Raw genomic sequence first — 21,054 nt, forward strand, 5'->3', positions numbered from 1 at the left:
CGTTGACTCGACACATCATAGTCACTCCTGCACTTCGGCAGTCTCTACTTTGGTGGACGACCTCTTCGAATCTATCCAGAGGTTTGCTGTTTCACACTCCTCCCCACCAGAAGGTTCTCACCACTGATTCTTCGACCTATGCATGGGGAGCTCATCTGGATGGTCTTCGCACTCGGGGATTCTGGACCAGTGCGGACCGACTCCATCAAATCAATCTTCTGGAGCTCAGAGCCATCTTCAATGCTCTTCAAGCTTTTCAACATCTGCTTCACGACATGGTGGTCCTCATTCGCACGGACAATCAGGTCGCCATGTATTATGTCAACAAACAGGGGGGCACGGGCTCGGCCTCCCTCTGCCAGGAAGCTCTTTGAGTCTGGGATTGGGCAGTTCGACACAACGCCTTCCTCAAAACTGTCTACATTCAGGGGAAGGACAATGTCTTGGCAGACAACTTAAGTCGTCTCCTTCAGCCTCACGAATGGACACTCCATTCCAGGCCCCTTCATCAGATCTTTTCTCAGTGGGGGACGCCTCAGATAGACCTCTTTGCTGCTCCCCACAACTTCAAACTGCCTCAATTTTGCTCCAGGATCTACACTCCTCATCGTCTCGAGGCAGATGCCTTTCTGCTGGATTGAGGGACTCGCTTTCTGTATGCGTTTCCTCCATTTCCACTCATTCAAAAGACTCTGGTCAAGCTGAAATCCGACCATGCCACCATGATTTTGATAGCTACTCGATGGCCCAGGCAGCCTTGGTTCTCCCTTCTACTTCAACTCAGCAGCAGGGAGCCATTCCTTCTTCCAGTGTTTCCTTCACTGCTTACTCAGCAGCAGGGATCTCTACTTCATCCCAACCTGCAGTCTCTCCACCTGACAACTTGGTTCCTCTCAATGTGACTCCTCACCAGTTTTCCCAGGCGGTGAGGGATGTGTTGGAGGCTTCCAGGAAGCCTGCCACTCGACAATGCTACTCCCAAAAATGGACTAGATTTTCTTCATGGTGTGTTTCTAATTCTAAGGAGCCTCAGCGAGCCTCCCTATCTTCTGTATTGGACTATCTTTTACACCTGTCTCAGTCTGGCCTCAAGTCTACATCTATTCAAGTCCACCTGAGTGCTATTGCGGCTTTCCATCAGCCTCTGCAAGGGAAACCCCTCTCTGCTCATCCTGTGGTTTCCCGATTTATGAAAGGCCTTTTCCATGTCATTCCCCCTCTCAAACCTCCTCCAGTAGTTTGGGATCTCAACTTTGTCCTTTCTCAACTTATGAAACCTCCTTTTGAGCCTCTCAACAAGGCTCCACTAAAGTTTCTCACTTGGAAAGTGGTTTTTCTGGTGGCCCTCACGTCTGCTCGCAGGGTCAGTGAGCTTCAGGCCTTAGTGGCGGACCCGCCTTTCACAGTATTCCATCATGACAAGGTGGTCCTCCGCACTCATCCGAAATTCCTGCCTAAAGTGGTCTCTGAATTTCATCTCAATCAATCCATTGTACTTCCAGTGTTTTTTCCAAAGCCTCATTCTCATCCTGGAGAATCTGCTCTTCATACTCTGGACTGTAAACGTGCTTTGGCTTTCTACCTGGATCGCACCAAGCCACACAGAACTGCTCCTCAACTTTTCGTCTCCTTTGATCAGAACAAGTTGGGACGCCCTGTCTCGAAGCGTACCATCTCCAACTGGAAGGCGGCTTGCATCTCTTTCTGCTATGCCCAGGCTGGATTACCCCTTCCCTGTAAGGTCACAGCCCATAAGGTCAGAGCAGTGGCGGCCTCTGTAGCCTTCCTCAGATCGACACCGATTGAGGAGATTTGTAAAGCTGCCACTTGGTCCTCGGTTCAAACATTCACCTCTCATTATTGTCTGGATACATTCTCCAGAAGGGATGGACAGTTTGGCCAAACAGTGTTACAAAATTTATTCTCCTAAGTTGCTAACTCTCCCACCATCCCATTGAGGTTAGCTTGGAGGTCACCCACTAGTGAGAATACCTGCCTGCTTGTCCTGGGATAAAGCAATGTTACTTACCGTAACAGTTGTTATCCAGGGACAGCAGGCAGCTATTCTCACGTCCCACTCACCTCCCCTGGGTTGGCTTCTCTGCTAGCTACCTGAACTGAGGAGACACGCCCAGAGCATCGGGCGGGAAGGCACTGGCGCACGCGCGGTGCGGCATCTCAAAACTTCTGAGTTTCTTCAAGCAAAATATGCTTGTGAGACGTCCGTATCGGGGCTCTGTCGGATGACATCATCCACTAGTGAGAATAGCTGCCTGCTGTCCCTGGATAACAACTGTTACGGTAAGTAACATTGCTTATTCATCCCACAGCAGTCAGTTTTGGATTTATTTTTAAACACTGACCAAGGCAGACCGAATCAGACCTAGATTAGACCTGCTAGGTCTAACATGGCTATCAGCACTGAATACCTGGGTCTTTTGCAGGCCACTGGAAATTATCAGGGTCCAGCCAATATTCAGTGGCAGTACTTAGATAACTACTAGGCATATTTAAGACAGCATTATTTCTGGTCTTACTTGCATAGCTACAAGGGTTCTTCAAAATGTTTCCACACTTTTATATTTTTGCAGGAAATGGTTGGGGCGGGAGAAGTGGTAAGAGGGTGTGTTAGGATGCTGGGAAAAATGTATAGCAAAACAGGGTGATTATGTGGAAAAGTGATGTAATTTGCTTTTGAGATATTTAATAAATGGTATTTAAAAAAAAAAAAAAAAAAGACAAAAGTGCAGAAACGTTTTGAAGATCCCTTGTAGTTTTCTGAGCACCAGCATTGAATACTGACAACGTGCTAAAAATGTCCGTTCATCCTGACTCTGCCCCTGGCACTTAACCAGAGAGTGTTGTGGTGGACAGAGCTAATATTCAATGGCACTGACTGCTTAAGTGCTATTGAACATTAATGTTTGAGTGAGCCATTGCAATAGAGGCCAACTGAATTTCAATTTCACTTACAGTGCTGAAACCAGCTCAAAATCCTTTTTCTGCCCAGTTTTGGTGAAAAGGCTAAAGTTACGGTCTCGGTTTCATCCAAAATTGACTATATGCTTTCAACAGAAGCTAAAAATCTGTGCTTTGTCTTTTCTCCCACTCTTACCCTCAGGCCTGCCTTACAGTCCCTGGTGGTCTAGGGGTATAGTCGGGGCAGGAGTGATCCGCAGTCACTTCTGGCCATAACGGATCTGCTCTCAGAATGGCTGCCATGATCTCTAGAGGCAATCTCACGAAATTGGGGTTACTCTTTACATTTATTTTTGTTTAATGTGATTGCAAATAAAGGTTATGGTATTACATAGTAATATAAATTCTTTTAATACAAAGGTTTAGCAGAAATTTAAGTCTATAAATTTGGGGTGATAAACTCCTTAGGAATTAGCTTCTCTGTGGAGATATGACATTAACTGTCACTCTCACTGTGGCACAGTCAACCATTGTAAAACCCTGTGGCTTTTAGTTTTTATTAGCTGAGGTCCATATATGCAGAGGCAGTTTTGCATGGAGGTAAATTTTGGTCTTTCATTATTTTAATTATATATATTCTGGCTTGGATACTAAACAATGTCCAGGCTTTGTTGGATATGATAAAGATTCAGCATTTTAATCAAACTTGTGGCATGCAGAAGCTGACTACTTTTATAGAAGAACCTGCAGTGATTTTTTTTCAAGCACAAATACCAGTCAGTGTTAGTAGGGAGATATTACAATAAAATGAAGTTTATATATTAGAATATAATTTGAAATATATATTGCTCTTGAATGTAGTTTTTCAGAGCATATAGTCCTCATATTCGGTAACATCAATCTGCTTTTTTATTATGGGTCGTGCATCAAGCTGGTATAATGTCCGTAATGTAGACCAGTGTGACCTGGTCGACATTGTATAGCTGGATTTTCAGAAGGTGTTCGACAAGGTTCTGCATGAACAACTACTTCGAAAAATTGCGAGCCATGCAGTCGAGGGTAAAATACTCATGTGGATTAAAAATTGGCTGGCAGATAGGAAACAGAGAGTGGGGGTAAATGGACAATACTCGGACTGGAAAAGTGTCACGAGTGGAATGCCGCAGGGTTTGGTGCTTGGACCCGTGCTCTTCAACATATTTATAAACGACTTGGAAATTGGTGATTAAATTTGCAGACGATATGAAGTTATTCAGAGTAGTGAAGACGCAGGAGGATTGCGAAGACCTGCAACGTGAAATAAACAAGCTCGAGAAATGGGCTGCGACATAGCAAATGGGGTTTAACATGGATAAGTGTAAGGTGATGCATGTCAGTAACAAAAATCTTATACAAGAATACAGGATGTCCAGTGCAGTACTTGGAGAGACTCCTTAGGAAAGAGACTTGGGAGTACTGGTCGACAAGTCAATGAAGGCATCTGCGCAATGTGCGGCGGCAAAAAGGGTGAACAGAATGCTAAGAATGATTAAGAAGAGGATCACGAACAGATCAGAGGTTATCATGCCGCTGTACCGGGCCATTGTACGCCCTCACCTGGAATACTGCGTCCAGCACTGGTCGTCGTACATGAAGAAGGACATGGTACTACTCGAAAGGGTCCAGAGAAGAGCAACTAAAATGGTTAAGGGGCTGGAGGAGTTGCCGTACAGTGAGAGATTAGAGAAACTGGGCCTCTTCTCCCTTGAAAAGAGGAGGCTGAGAGGGGACATGATCGAAACATTCAAGATAATGAAGGGAATAGACTTAGTAGATAAAGACAGGTTGTTCACCCTCTCCAAGTTAGAGAGAACGAGAGGGCACTCTCTAAAGTTAAAAGGGGATAGATTCCATACAAACGTAAGGAAGTTCTTTTTCACCCAGAGAGTGGTAGAAAACTGGAACGCTTTTCCGCATGCTGTTATAGGGGAAAACACCCTTCATGGATTCAAGACAAAATTAGACAAGTTCCTACTGGTCGGTATATTAAAAGCCAATAAACTTGAAACTTGAACCAGAACGTACGCAGGTAAGGTTAGTCTCAGTTAGGGCACTGGTATTTGACCTAAGGGCCGTCGCGTGAGCAGGCTGCTGGGAACGATGGACCACTGGTCTGACCCAGCAGCGGCAATTCTTATGTTCTTATGTGTCTGGACTCCTTTACCCTATTTTAAGGCCCCCTTTTATCAAGCCGCATTAGGGGTATTTTTAATCATCAGCCGTGGCGGTAAAAGCTCTGATGCTCAAAGGAATTCTATGAGCATCGGAGCTTTTATCGCTGTGGCTTGTAATAAAACCCCTAACACAACTTGATAAAAGGGGGGGGGCAGTTAGTAAGAATCTATTTATTTATTTATTAAAAAAATTTATCGACAGCCTATATCTAGGCAGCATTACAATAATAACATATCGTGTGTGTCCGTAATCAGTTTAAAACTAAATACAAAACAGGGAATATCTCGGTGCTACTTTCTTTTGTTGTTTATGCAGTTTGGGAAAGTATAAAAAGCTGGTTATTATGACTTGTTTTAAATTTCTCACAAAGTTCCTGTCTCAGAGGACATTTAACTACATCTGCATTGATGTGGGAACCTAAACATGCCAGACTAGTTGAGAAGGCCTTGTTAAAATGGCTTTCCCAGTTGTTAGATTGTTCTTGGGGTCATTCCATGTCAAGTGTTCTAGGGCTCCCCACCTCATCATCACGGGTTTGATGAAACTTTGTATGCTGAATCTTACATGACACAACTGAACTCTGGTAAAGTTTAAGATCCAAAGCAAACAACAAAAGGAAAAAATCCAATACAATCTGCAGTGAATAGAGCACAAACCAAAGCAAAGAAAACTGCAGACAGATGTACAAAAATGCAGGCTAAATTTATTAAACCAAAATCACGAGTGTGGTTAATGTTACCACCTTGAACCAAACCAAAGGATCCGACATGGTCCGTGTTTCGGTAAACACGCCTACATCAGGGGTCCCAGGTGGATAAGGTATCAAATCAAAGGGCAAACAAAAACTTTTTTTTGTTGGCTGGACAGATATAGATATTGTCAATGACTGTATTGATCCCAGGCTGAAAATTTAGTTTTGTGTACGAAGTCCCAAAGTCTGAGTCCCTGGATGTTAGGCTGAGGTATGCTGCTGCGAGTCCTAGGAACTGGTCTTCCTTAACCGTTCTGTTTCCTCTCCAGTGTGGGTTGATTCAGTGGAACATCTCTTTGCTTCATACCATACCACTACCGTGCCATTTTTTCATACCATTTTGACACTTCTTACATGTCATTAGTTTCAAAAATGAAAATCCGCATTAGTTCCATTGAGGGTATCTCAAAAAGTTGTACAAGATCACCAAGTTTCATTTGTTTTACTTATCTAACCAAGGAAATACTTTGACTCAAAGTTGTGAAAATCTTGCAAGGATACTGTACATGGTAGCAGTATGGTAACAAATAAAAAGCTATATCTCCACAAGTATTCCACTGGCAAAACTTAGGGCTCCTTTTATCAAGCCGCGCTAGTGAGGTTAACGTGCACGACGTTTCATCACGCCCTAACCCCCTGGCCAAAAACTACCGCCTGCTCAAGAGGAGGCAGTAGTGGCTAGCGCGGCCGGTGGTTTAACGCGTGCTTCTACGCGTGTTAAACTGCAAGCGCGGCTTGATAAAAGGAGCCCTTAAACTTTACCAAAGTTAGTTTGAGTCATGTAATAATCAGCATACAAAGTTTCATCAAAATCCATGATGGTGAGGTGGGGCACTTTTTCTAAAATTAGACCACTTAAACATGGAATGACCCCTTTTAGTTCTGGGACTGTAGAGTAATCTCCTGTAGGTTTATCAGAGGGCTGCAGATTACAAGGTCTGACATTCCACAGTAGGCCTTATTGGTTCACATTCACACAACCAAAGTTTTCAGTTTTGGTATTGACTTTGTTCAAAACCAGTTGATACTTTTCAGCTGCAGTTTTGGTTGGCCTCAACACTGCAATCCTATCTGGTTAAATCACTTTCCCTATCGACTAAACTTTTTGTATTTATTAAAATTTTCTGTACCACCTGAACGTATGTGATCATGGCAGTTTGCAAGGTATAATAAAAAAAAAAAAATGGTATGAAAAGGAACACCACAGTAAAAGTAGGATAGATCTATAACATGCATTCAAGAGATCACACATCTCTACTATAAAATAGTAGCCACTTTTTGTTTCTCAAAAGTTCATAGGATTTGTTAGATTAGGTGGATACATTTTTTTGTGCCATTTTTGGGTAGGGGTAGACTGTTATATACTTTGGAGTAGAGAATGACATGGAGACAAATTTGTCCCCATCCCATCCCCTTGAGTTTTGTCGTTGCCCCTTTCCCATTCCTGTAAGTTATGCCATAACTGCACAAGCCTTGAACATTTATTATTTTAAAGTGTTTGAGGCTTGTGCAGAAGATAGAGCTTGCAGGAATGGGGCAGGGACAGGAAAAGAACTCACAAGGACGGGCTACGAAAATGAGTTCCTGCAGAGACGGGGAAAAGTTTGTCCCCGTGTCATTCTCTACTTTGGAGTATTGAACACAAAATAAAGTCAATAGGAGAAATCTGATATTTATATAAATTTTAACTAATCATACAGTCACTGACAGTGCTCTTTAAGTATCTTGGGTGTATTGATGTCTAGGAGTCAGACTTCTTGCTACTATTGCTACTGGGAGCCATAAACAGATTCCAAATAAAGCATTTTACTGGTATTTTTAATTTCCAGTTGTCAGAACACACTGGTCCGGAGATGACAGGTCAACTGGGAATGTAGAAGAAAAAGCTTTATTTAATAAATATTTTCCAGTATAATGTAAACAGCTATTTTTTTGTTTAAGGAAAAGATACTTTAACTTTTGAGGACTCTGATTTCAGTTCCTAATGTGGATTTACCACCTCTGTGTTCGTCAAGATTTCGTCCTGGCCCTCCTGGAGAAGAGGCACAAGTGGCCAGTCAGTTCATTGCAGATGTGATTGAAAAGTGAGAGCTTATAGTAGTCATCATTTTCAGACAAGCTGTTAGGTAACAATCACCTGCTGACCTCCTTTTCTCTCTCTTAATCACACTGTCTAGTTCACAGATTGTTTTGAAAGAAGACTTGTGCATTACAAATGGCAAGGTATGAAGCAGATTAACACTTAAAAACACATTTTGGAGGTCATTATTTAAAGCAGTTTTTGGCCAGAAATGGCTCTTGGCCAGTTAAATCATATGTTTGGGTCCAACTGCTAATTTTCAATGGCATGTAACTGGTTAGTGCTACTGACAATAACCAGTTAACATTGAACTGAAATCTGGCTATTTTGGTAGTGTTCCAGGGGTGAAGTTGATACTTTTGTTGATATTCAGCACTTAACTGGCCAAAGCAACCACATAAACAGTACTGCATAAAATTCAATCCTGTCTTTATGCAGTAATCCATTGCTGTTGAAATGCTGAATATTGCACTTAACCAGCCATGTGTTTGCTGGCTCTGGAAAATGAAGTTCAGTGCCAGCGCTGGACATAGCTCGGCATTGAATTTCTGCATTTAATGCCAACGGTGGTCAGCAAAACACTGATGCTACTAGCGGAATATTGGGTCCTTTGTTGTCACATCTGTTTGAAAGCAGTTGATCCATTTGCTGTTTGGTTTAACTTGTATTATCCCAGGACAAGCAGGCAGCATATTCTTAACACATGGGTGACGTCACCGACGGAGCCCTCGGTACGGACCTTTTTAACTAGAAGTTTCTAGTTGGCCGCACCGCGCGTGCGCGAGTGCCTTCCCGCCCGACGGAGGAGTGCGTGGTCCCCAGTTTCTTCGTTTCCGCGGAGCGAAGAAGACGCGTGTATTTTTTCAACGGCCGTTGAAATCACTTTTTGCCTTCCCGCTCGCGCTTTTGTTCTCAATTTTTTCTCCTTCTACCTTCGGTTTTCCTTTTTATTTGAATTGCAAAAAAAAAAAAAAAAAAAAAAACTTTGATTTTTCCTTTTTCTTTCGTTTTTGCCCCGGCGGGGCCTGTTGCCATTATACAGGCCTCGGACTTCGATTTTGCGGAGGCTATCTTCCCCTTCATGCCCCCGCAGGTCGGTTTTAAGAAGTGCCAGCGGTGTGCACGCCCGATCTCCGTATCTGACCCACATAATTGGTGTTTGCAGTGCCTGGGTCCGGAGCATCGGGCGGACTCCTGCACCCGCTGTGCCACTTTGCAAAAACGAACTCTTAAAAACCGAAGAATCCAGCAAACCCTTCTCTTCGGCACCGAGTCGGCGATGGATTCCTCACCTTCAACGGCGGTACCGCAACAATCGGCACCGTCAAGCTCGACACCGACCGACCCCGCATCGGCGCCGCTGGCGCCAGGTAAGCCGGCTAAGAAGCCTTCCTCTTCCCTCGAGCGCCCTCCTGCTACGGTGGCGACACCGTCTCTACCGGCATCGCACCGGTCCCGTAAACGCTCCGCCCCGATATCGGTGAGTGCCTCGTCATCGGCCTCCTCATCGCCGGGGCGTGGAGCGGCATCCAAGGAACCGAAGAAAAAGAAAGCGGTTCCGATGCCACCCCTAGATGACCGTATCTCGGCCATTCTACAAACTCAGCTTCAGGAGCAGTTGAAGAAACAACTTGAACAACTGCTACCCTCTATCCTGGCACCGCTCCTTCCGGTACCAGACCGGCCCGAGCCCCGCACCGAGCCCCCGGTGTCCACTCCTTCGGTACCGGTAAACACCTCTATGCCGATCCTTTCAGCCCAACAACTTCATGATGATCCAGTGGTTCATTCTCAACCCACAGTGGATCCTCCTCGGCACCAGGCGGTACGGCACTCTTCTCGGGACCGAGAACGACGCCGATCGTCCTCCCCCGGTACCGTTTCGGTGCGCTCTGGTAAATCTTTGTCCAAGACTCGCCACACCGCACCCTCCACCCCGGTGTCCCGACATGCACCAGAGGTCAGGGACCCTGATTTATGGGAGGAGACTCCCCTCGGTACCGAGGAGGATCCCTCCTCATCTGATGAGGAACCATCGGCACCTGATGCCACCTCTAAACCTGAACAGTCCTCTTTTTCTAAATTTCTGAGGGAAATGTCTGCTGCTCTGTCCCTTCCCCTGGAATCTGACTCCAAAAAGTCCCAAGCCTTTTTAGAAGCCTTAGACTTTGAGCAACCTCCTAAGGAGTTCCTCAAGCTTCCCGTGCATGACATCCTACGGGAGACTTTCTACAAAAACTTGGAAAATCCCCTCACGGTACCGGGTGCTCCCCGTAAACTGGACAACCTTTACCGTGTCATCCCTATTCCTGGATTCGACAAATCTCAATTGCCCCATGAGTCCCTTCTGGTGGAATCCACCTTGAAAAAGACTCAGGGCTCCAGTGTCTATGCCTCTACCCCTCCTGGCAGAGAAGGTAAGACCATGGACAAGTTTGGCAAGAGGCTTTACCAAAATGCCATGCTTGCCAACAGGGCAAACAACTATTCCTTCCATTTTTCCTTCTATCTCAAACACTTGGTCCAACAGCTGTCTGCCCTCCAGAAGTACCTACCTGAGCGCAAGGTCCCGCTATTCCAACAGCACATCTCTGGCCTTCTCCAAATGCGCAAGTATATGGTCCGCTCAATATACGACTCCTTCGAGCTCACCTCTCGGGCCTCTGCCATGGCTGTAGCCATGCGTCGCTTGGCCTGGCTCAGAGTCTCCGACCTGGACATCAACCACCAGGACCGTCTGGCCAACGCCCCCTGTCTCGGGGATGAGCTTTTTGGAGAGTCACTGGATTCCACCACCCAGAAACTCTCTGCCCATGAGACCAGGTGGGACACCCTGATCAAGCCGAAAAAGAAGGCACCGCCTACCCGACCTTATCGGCCACAAACATCTTATCAACGGAGGTTCTCAGCCAGGCCACTCAATCCGCCTCCCCAGCAATCTAGGCGGCCCCGTCAACAGCAACATCATGCTCAGGCTCGATCTCAGGCCTCTCAACCCTCTAAGCCTCCTCAGCCTACTAAACAAACTCAGCCCTTTTGACTCTTCTCTCCAGGGCATAGCCAGTCATCCACCCTTGCTACCTCTTCCACAACCCATCGGAGGTCGTCTCACCATTTTCTCCAGCCGTTGGGAAATCATTACATCGGACCAGTGGGTCCTCAACATCATCCGCCACGGCTACTCTCTCAACTTCCAGACTCTACCTCCGGACAACCTTCCCGTAGAGTCTGCTTCAAACTCATCTCAAACCCCCCTCCTCCTGAGGGAGGTTCAATCCCTCCTCCTTCTCAATGCCATCGAAGAAGTGCCTCCAGATCAAAGGGGGCAGGGATTCTACTCCCGCTACTTCCTGGTACCCAAAAAGACGGGAGACCTCCGTCCCATTCTCGATCTCAGGGACCTCAACAAGTGTCTGGTCAAGGAGAAGTTCAGAATGCTCTCCCTTGCCACGCTCTACCCTCTGCTTTCTCAACACGACTGGCTATGTTCCCTGGACCTCAAAGAGGCCTACACTCACATCTCCATCAATCAAAATTCTCGCCGCTACCTGCGGTTCCAGGTACTGCACCATCACTATCAGTACAAGGTGCTACCGTTCGGCCTCGCTTCCTCACCCAGGGTCTTCACCAAGTGCCTTATAGTGGTAGCGGCCTTTCTCAGGTCTCACAACCTCCAGGTGTTCCCCTACTTGGACGATTGGTTGGTGAAAGCACCTTCATCTCAACTCGTGCTACAAGCCACTCATCACACCATCTCTCTCCTCCACCTCCTGGGGTTCGAGATCAACTACCCCAAGTCGCACTTGCTTCCCACCCAGCGACTTCAATTCATTGGAGCAGTTCTGGACACCACGCTAATGAGGGCCTTTCTCCCCTCCGATCGCCAGCGAACTCTGCTCCATCTCTGCCGTCAGGTACTCAGGCACCCCTCCATCCCTGCCCGACAGATGATGGTCCTACTGGGTCACATGGCCTCGACGGTACATGTCCTTCCTCTGGCACGCCTCCACCTTCGTACACCTCAGTGGACTCTCGCCAACCAATGGTCACAGACTACGGACCTTCTTTCTCATCCCATATCTGTGACATCATCTCTTCAGCAATCTCTCCAATGGTGGTTGAACTCCTCAAATCTTTCCAGGGGTCTGCTTTTTCATCTGCCCCCCCACTCTATGATCATCACCACAGATGCGTCCCCCTACGCATGGGGAGCTCACCTAGGAGATCTACGCACCCAGGGTCTGTGGACCCCACAGGAGCGTCGTCATCACATCAATTTCCTGGAACTCAGAGCCATGTTCTACGCTCTCAAGGCTTTCCAACATCTCCTCTGCCCTCAAGTCCTCCTCCTCTGCACGGACAATCAAGTCGCCATGTACTACATAAACAAGCAAGGCGGTACCGGATCTCGCCCCCTCTGTTTGGAGGCTCTGCGCATCTGGACCTGGGCCACGGACCGCAATCTCTTTCTCAGGGCGGTCTATATCCAGGGCGAACAGAACTCTCTGGCCGACAATCTCAGTCGCATCCTTCAACCCCACGAGTGGACGTTGGACCCCCCGACTCTGCTCTCCGTCTTTGCTCGATGGGGCACTCCGCAGGTGGACCTCTTTGCAGCTCCTCACAATCATCAACTGCCCCTATTCTGCTCCAGACTCTTCTCTCCTCACCGTCTGGCCCCGGATGCATTCCTGCTCGATTGGAGGGATCGGTTCCTGTATGCCTTCCCTCCACTTCCTCTGATGTTGCGGACCTTGTCCAAACTCCGCAAGGACAACGCCACCATGATTCTCATCGCACCTCGGTGGCCTCGCCAACACTGGTTCTCCCTCCTGCTCCAACTCAGCTCCAGGGAGCCCATTCCTCTTCCTGTGTTTCCTACTCTACTTACGCAACAGCATCAGTCTCTGCTACATCCCAATCTGTCTTCGCTCCACCTGACAGCTTGGTTTCTCTCGGGCTGACCTCTCCGGAGAACCTATCTCAACCGGTCCGCCTCATTTTGGACGCGTCCAGGAAACCGGCCACTCTCCAATGTTACCATCAGAAGTGGACCAGATTTTCCTCCTGGTGTCTCCGGCATCATCAGGAACCCACCTCCTTAGCGGTGGAAACTATCTTGGAATATTTGCTCTCTCTGTCCAACGCTGGCCTCAAAACTACCTCCATCAGAGTCCACCTCAGCGCCATCACTGCGTTTCACGAGCCTATTTTTGGAAAACCTCTCACGGCTCATCCTCTGGTTTCCAGATTCATGAGAGGCCTCTTCAACATCAAACCGCCTCTCAAGCCTCCTCCTGTCGTCTGGGACCTGAATGTGGTTCTCTCAGCTCTTATGAAACCTCCGTTTGAGCCTCTTGCCACTACTTCTCTCAGGCTTCTAACCTGGAAGGTGCTTTTCCTAATTGCCATCACCTCTGCCAGGAGGGTTAGCGAACTACATGCACTGGTTGCCGACCCACCTTTCACTGTTTTTCACCATGACAAGGTTGTTTTGCGTACCCACCCTAAATTCCTTCCCAAGGTGGTCTCAGCTTTTCACCTCAACCAGTCCATTGTGCTGCCCGTCTTCTTCCCTAAGCCTCACTCGCATCCTGGGGAACAGGCGTTGCACACGCTGGATTGTAAGCGTGCCCTTGCTTACTATCTTGATCGTACCGGAGCTCACCGAACAGCCCCTCAGCTCTTTTTGTCTTTCGACCCCAACCGTTTGGGTCGTCCTGTCTCCAAACGGACACTTTCAAATTGGCTTGCTGCCTGTATTGCTTTCTGCTACGCTCGGGCCGGTCTCTCACTGGAAGGAACTGTCACGGCCCACAGAGTCCGAGCTATGGCTGCTTCCGTGGCTTTCCTCCGCTCCACGCCCATCGAGGAAATCTGCAAGGCGGCCACTTGGTCCTCAGTTCACACGTTCACTACTCACTACTGTCTGGATGCATTCTCCAGACGGGATGGACACTTCGGCCAATCTGTGTTACAAAATTTATTTTCCTAATGGCCAACCATCCCACCTCCCTCTTTGTTAGCTTGGAGGTCACCCATGTGTTAAGAATATGCTGCCTGCTTGTCCTGGGATAAAGCACAGTTACTTACCGTAACAGGTGTTATCCAGGGACAGCAGGCAGATATTCTTAAGTCCCACCCACCTCCCCGGGTTGGCTTCTTAGCTGGCTTATCCTAACTGGGGACCACGCACTCCTCCGTCGGGCGGGAAGGCACTCGCGCACGCGCGGTGCGGCCAACTAGAAACTTCTAGTTAAAAAGGTCCGTACCGAGGGCTCCGTCGGTGACGTCACCCATGTGTTAAGAATATCTGCCTGCTGTCCCTGGATAACACCTGTTACGGTAAGTAACTGTGCTATCTGTGATGCTAGCATGATATGGTATGGCATGGCACTTGCAGATAAATATTTGTATCCTTGGGGGAAGACTTTCATTGATATCAGATTAATGATAACACTTGCAGATCCTTGCCTGACCTGTTACCTTGGGTTGTGGCCCTCTTATAAACGATCAAGCTACTCCACTGTATAGTCCTTTGTGTTCCATTATAATAAAAGCTAGTGTATGTCCTTCATGCTATCATAAAGGGAGTCAAAAGCAGTGTGACAAGTGCATACGTTTCTGTCCTTCACATTTTACATTCGAACAGTTTATTTGTATTTACTACATTGGGATGTCTGACCTACAATAGCACATACCATTCCATGAGAAATGACATGAGTAGGCCTCTTTATATGCTGCATAATGTTAATATTTACTCTGTTGACGTTGGTAGTAAATGCTAAACAAAACCAAGAATGAATAGGCTGGTTATCCTAGGACAAGCAGGCAGCATATTCTCACGTGTGTGACGACATCCATGGAATCCGGTACGAACAGTGAAATGTGCATCGTCACTTTAAGCTTTACGGAGTTTCAAGACTGCCTGTACCACACATGCGCAAGTGTCTTCCTGCCTGATGTCAGCTCACAGTTCCTCAGTTCTTCATTTTCCGCGGAGCGAAGAAGTTGTATTTTTTTGGATTCTGTCCAAAATTGCGTTGCCTTCCCGTCAGTTTCTTTTTGCCTTTTGGCTTTCTTTATTTCTTGTTGATAAGTTCTTCAGTCTGTACAAACTAAATATATATATTTCTTCTTATTTTTGTTCCTTGGTCGAGCCTTCAGGCCCTTTCTTCCTATCGCTAAGTTTTACGTCCTCAGTGTCAGCCATTGAGTTTTTTAATTTTGCCTCTGGGATTTTTCTGTCCATGTCTAAGGCCCCCTTTTATTAAACTGTGATAATGATATTTAGCGCAGGGAGCTATGCTGAATGTCCCGCACTGCTCCAGACGGTCCTAGAGTTCCTATGAGCAGCGTAAGGCATTCAGCGCAGCTCCCTGCGCTAAAAACACTATTGTGGTTTAATAAAAGGGGGCCTTAATCTTTGAGTGGGTTTAAGAAGTGCTGTCAGTGTCAGCGCCCTTTTTCCATCACTTACCTGCACAGCTGGGGTATACAGTGTTTAGGGCCTGAGCATCGTTTAGACACTTGGGCTCGTTCTACATTACAAAAGCGCTCTTTAAAGGCTCCTCATATCCAGCATATCCTCATTGGGTAAACCGGCTAAGAAGCCATCCTTTTCCTAATAAGCGTCGTAGGCCTCTACAGCATCAAGTCCCTTGATGCAGGCCAAGCATGTACACCATCGATCTTCTGTGCAGGCTGCGTCTCCTCCAAGACATGCATCCTCATCGAGGTCACCCACCCTCCGACACTCTGCAGCACTAATGGTACCAGCTGTTGAGCCAAGGGTAGTGGTGCAACTCTTCGAGAACAACTGAAGGAGTTCTTCCAGAGGGAGCTCAGTGACCTATTTAAGTTGCATACAGCATCAGTGCTTACATCGACTCCCTCAGTACCGGCCCAACCTGAGTTTAGCACATCAAGGCCACACAGTACTGGCTCACTGGTTCTAGATCTGCATTGACGGATGTCGACATCCCGCAGTACCGATGCCTACTCTTCTAGATCCAAGTACCAGCTCTCCTTCCTCTTGAAGTTGCTCGAGATCTACTCATTCTCGACGTTCTTCATCGTCGTCAGATCGGTAGCAACCTTATCAAAGGAGGAGTTCTCGACATTCTCATAGTCATTGAACTCCTCAATCCAGAAAACAGCCTTCCTCTCCATCCTACAGAGAATTTTCTGTGGTCCTAGATGTTGATACTGGCCTATTTCAACACAATACTGATACTGACAACGAACCTACATTATCTGCTCCAGAATCATATGGCATTCCTTCAGATCCATCTCCTCCAGACTTTCATGTATCATATATATCAGGTAGATGAGAAAAGCTCTGCGCCTGTCAAATTGGAGTCAGACACTGAGCCCAGAGCAGAGCTCCTTGAGGCTTTAGATTTTGATGAATCTCCTAAAGAGCTTCTTAAGTTACCTCTCACAATCTGCTTAAGGACACTCTTTAAGAACTGGGAGAATACCTCTCTCTATTACTGTAGCTCTTAGAAAGATTGACTCTCTTTACCAAATACAATCTTGTCCTGGATTTGATAAACCATAATTGTCACATCAGTTTTTGCTGGTTGAATCCATTCTTAAGAAATCCTCCCACTCCAGAGTCTATGCCACTGCACCACCAGGACATGAGGGCTGTACTATGGATAAATTTGGACGCTGTTTTTACCAGAACACTGTTAGCCAACAGAGTTCTCAATTACAACTTCTATATGCCATTTTATCTCAAACAATTCTTAAAGAAGTTGGCTGATTTTTGAGCAATATATTCTATCTGACCACCTGCCAGAGTTTCAGGAGACTACTCATGCTCTACTTCAAATGCGAAAGTTTATGGCAAGATTGGAATTTGATGTAACATCCAGAGCATTGGCAATGTCTATTGCTATGAGATGTCTTGAATGGCTGAGAGTATCGGATATTGACATAAATGTTCAAGATCGTTTGGCAAACATCCCTTGCCTTGGTGAAGAACTCTTCGGAGACATGGTTGAGGATGCCACTCATACTTACCCTTCTTTACAATAGCACAACAGTCACTTTTCACAAGGGATTCAAATCAATGACTTATTCCTCCAAAGATAGCAACACCTTCAACTATCTTGGTATGCCCTCATGCATAAATATTTTTATACCGTTCTAAAGGATCCTCAGCGGCACCACTTAGGGCTCAATTCAATCTCATTGCCCTAAGCTTTACGTGTCAAATCTTCATCGGGTCCTAACTTAACTTAAATATATCATTTTTATATGTCATTTTTACTTATGTTTAGATTTGATCTATTTTTCAAAAAGCAACACTTAGCTTAGTAACTTGTGGTCTCTGGCCCAGGGATCTCTTTAGGTAGAGTGGTCGGGTTGCTGGCGATTGAATATCTGGGGAAGTTCCTTGATAAAGCTAATAGCGAAACATGTCGGTATGACAATCCCTGGGCCAGAGACCACAAGTTACTAAGCTAAGTGTTGCTTTTTGAAAAATAGATCAAATCTAAACATAAGTAAAAATGACATATAAAAATGATATATTTAAGTTAAGTTAGGACCCGATGAAGATTTGACACGTAAAGCTTAGGGCAATGAGATTGAATTGAGCCCTAAGTGGTGCCGCTGAGGATCCTTTAGAACGGTATAAAAATATTTATGCATGAGGGCATACCAAGATAGTTGAAGGTGTTGCTATCTTTGGAGGAATAACTCATACTTACCCGGCATGAACAGAGTTGGACCACTTTAACTGGCTCTGAAGCATAAGGCTCAATCATCTAAACCTTCTCAAAGATCTACTTCTTTTTCGTATAAGAGGCATTATCCAACAACATCCTCCTCTTCCAAACCTCCATCACAGAAGAGGCAGAAACCTCAGAAGCCTCTGAAATCAGCTGTCTTTTTGACGTGCTTTTAGAAAGCATAGTCAAAATACTCCCATCTCAACCACCTCCCCAACCCATCGGAGGCTGACTTCTGTTGTATCATCAGTGCTGGGCTCTCATCACCACAGCCACTTGGGTCCTCAACATCATACAGTGGTGGTAGCAACCCTGCGTACCTACGGGTTTCAAGTGTGCATCTATCAAAGAAGGGAAGAAGTGTCTTTGCCAGCAGGCTGGCTAATTTACTAAAGAGTGCTTTAAACTAGAAGTGATGGGGCAGAGTGATCAAAGCTCCCGGGTGAGTATAAGCCCTCAGGTAAGTAAATCACTTAATACCTCTACACGGATGGGAAAAGGGGGCAATGTCTGGAAAGAAATATATACTAATGCTCGAAGTATGGGAAACAAGATTCTGGATCTAGAAGCTGTGATGGAAGAAGAGGAGTTGGATATAGTGGCGATCACAGAGACTTGGTTCACAGAGAACCATGACTGGTATGTAGTTATACCAGGCTATAATCTGTTCAGGAAAGACAGGGTAGGAAGAAAAGGAGGAGGAGTAGCGTTATATGTTAAAGAACATATTAAAGCCACACAATTGCAGGATCTGCAGGGCAAGGAAGAAGCACTGTGGATCAATTTGGAAAGAGGGAATAGTGAATATATTTACATTGGTGTGATATACAGGCCTCCTTCACAGACGGAAGAAGTAGATAGAGATTTAATAGTAGACATTCAGAATATATCTAAAAAAGGGGAAGTCTTGCTAATAGGTAATTTTAACAGTAGGGAGATTCAGCATTTTAACAATAGGGAGATTCTGGATTCTCTACAAGAACTGTTCCAGCAGTTGATAATGGAACCCACATGGGATGGGGGTCATACTGGACTTAGTGCTTACAAACGGGGAAAGTGTTTCTGATGTTACAGTGGGTGATCATCTGGCATCCAGTGATGACTGCATGGTACAGTTTAATATTAAGATGGGTATAGAGAGGGCTCATTCAAAAGCAAAGGTTCTAGACTTTAAAAAAACTAACTTTGTTCGGATGGGGGTTTCCGTCAAGGAATTATTGTCTGGATATGAACATCTGGAAGGAGTGGAAATGCGGTGGGCAAAACTGAAAGCAGGGCAAGTAAGTAAAAGTAAGAGGAAAAGAAGACCACTTTGGTTCTGAGAAGGTAAGGAATAAGAGGTTAGCTTTCATAAACTACAAAAGATCGCAGAAAGAAGAAGACAGGCAATAATATCTGGAAAAGTTGAGAGAAGTTGGTCTTGTAGTCAGGAAAGCAAAGATGCAAATGGAAGAAAAAATATCTGACATGGTAAAACAGGGAGACAAGACATTTTTTAAATATATTAGTGATAGGAAGAAGTGCAAAAGTGGCATTGTGAGACTCGAAAGTGAAGGGGAGGAATATGTAGAAGCTGATAAAGAAAAGGCTGAATTGCTTAACAGATATTTCTGTTTTGTGTTCACAGCTGAAGCGCCCGGAGCAGGAATGCAGAAGACAAACGTGAATAGGGATGGAAGAGTAATAGATCCTGATTGATTTTCAGAGAGTTTTGTTCGTGAGAAGCTAGCTAAAATAAAGGTAGACAAAGCAATGGGGCCAGATGGTGTACATCCTAGGGTGCTGAAGAAACTTGGGGAAGTTCTGGTAGCTCCACTGACTGATCTTTTCAACGAGTGTCTAGAGTCAGGAGTGGTACCAGAGGATTGGCAAAGGGTGGATGTGGTCCCTCCACAAAAGTGGAAGTAAGGAAGAAGTAGGGAATTACAGGCTGGTAAGTCTGACTTCTGTGGTAAGCAAATTATTGGAAACACTTTTAAAATAGAGAATGGTCAAGTTTCTGGAGTGGCTTACAGGCTCAGAGGCAACGTGGATTCACTAGAGGTAGGTCTTGTCAGACAAATCTGATCAATTTCTTTGACTGACTGACCAGAGAATTGGAGAGAGGATGTGCGCTAGATGTGGTACATTTAGATTTTAACAAAGCCTTTGACAGTGTTCCACACAGACGTCTAAGAAATAAACTGAGTGCTCTTGGGATGCATCCCAAAGTGACGGGCTGGGTCAAGAACTGGTTCAGTGGAAGGCAACAGAGAGTAGTGATCAATGGAGATCACTCTGAGGAAAGGGATGTTACCAGTGGTGTGCCTCAAGGTTCTGTTCTTGGGCCTGTTCTTTTTAACATTTTTATAAACGATATTGCTGAAGGGTTGTCGGGTAAGATTTGCCTCTTTGGTGGATGATACGAAAATCTACAATAGAGTAGACACGCCGGATGGTGTGAATAACATGAAGAAAGACGTGGCGAAGCTTGAAGAATGGTCTGAAATCTGGCAGATAAAATTTAATGCTAAGAAATGCAAGGTCATGCATTTGGGCTGCAAAAACCTGAGGGAATGGTACAGATTAGGGAGTGAAGAGCTTATGTCCACGACAGAAGAGTGAGACTTGGGTGTGATTGTATGTGATGATCTTAAGGTGACCAAATAGGTTGAAAAGTGACAGCGAAAGCTAGAAGGATGCTAGGTTGCACAGGGAGAGGTATGGCTAGTAGGACAAAGGAGGTATTGATGCCCCTGTATAAGACTTTGGTGAGACCGCACCTTCAAAAAGATATAAAAAGATGGAGTCGGTCCAGAGGAAAGCTACTAAAATGGTATGTGGTCTTCATCATAAGGCGTGTGGGGACAGACTTAAAGATCTCAATCTGTATACTTTGGAGGAAAAGCAGGAGAGGGGAGATGTGATAGAGACGTTTAAATACCTACGTATTGTAAATGCGCATGAGTTGAGTCTCTTTAATCTGAAAGGAAACTGCAATGAAAGGGCATAGGATGAAGTTAAGAGGTAATAGGCTCCAGAGTAATCTAAGGAAATACTTTTTTTACAGAAAGGACGATAGATGCATGGAACAGTCTCCCAGAAGAGGTGGTGGAGGCAGAGACTGTGTCTGAATTCAAAAGGGCCTGGGATAGGCACATGGGATCTCAGAGAGAAAGAGATAATGGTTACTGTGGATGGGCAGACTAGATGGGCCATTTGGCCTTTATCTGCCATCATGTTTCTATGTTTCTAAGTGTTTCTATATCTGGACGATTGGCTGATAAAAGCTATATCTCCTCAAGCAGCACAGTGCACTTGACAGCACAAGTGACAATAGCTGTCCTCCAACTTCTAGGGTTCGAAGT

The 21,054-nt window shown here is 45.7% G+C and overlaps 1 protein-coding gene across 1 annotated transcript in view; it reads left to right on the forward strand.

The window, feature by feature from the left end:
- The window catches only part of EXOSC8 (exosome component 8), a 55,991-nt gene that overhangs the window by 21,381 nt on the left and 13,556 nt on the right, over window positions 1-21,054 (forward strand). Inside the window, exons 6-7 of the mRNA XM_033947993.1 lie at window positions 7,863-7,968; window positions 8,062-8,107. Of these exons, the coding sequence (XP_033803884.1) occupies window positions 7,863-7,968; window positions 8,062-8,107 (152 nt within the window). The remainder of the gene's footprint in view (window positions 1-7,862; window positions 7,969-8,061; window positions 8,108-21,054) is intronic.

Source organism: Geotrypetes seraphini, chromosome 6 (genome assembly GCF_902459505.1).
Source record: "Geotrypetes seraphini chromosome 6, aGeoSer1.1, whole genome shotgun sequence".
Lineage (NCBI taxonomy): Eukaryota > Metazoa > Chordata > Amphibia > Gymnophiona > Dermophiidae > Geotrypetes > Geotrypetes seraphini.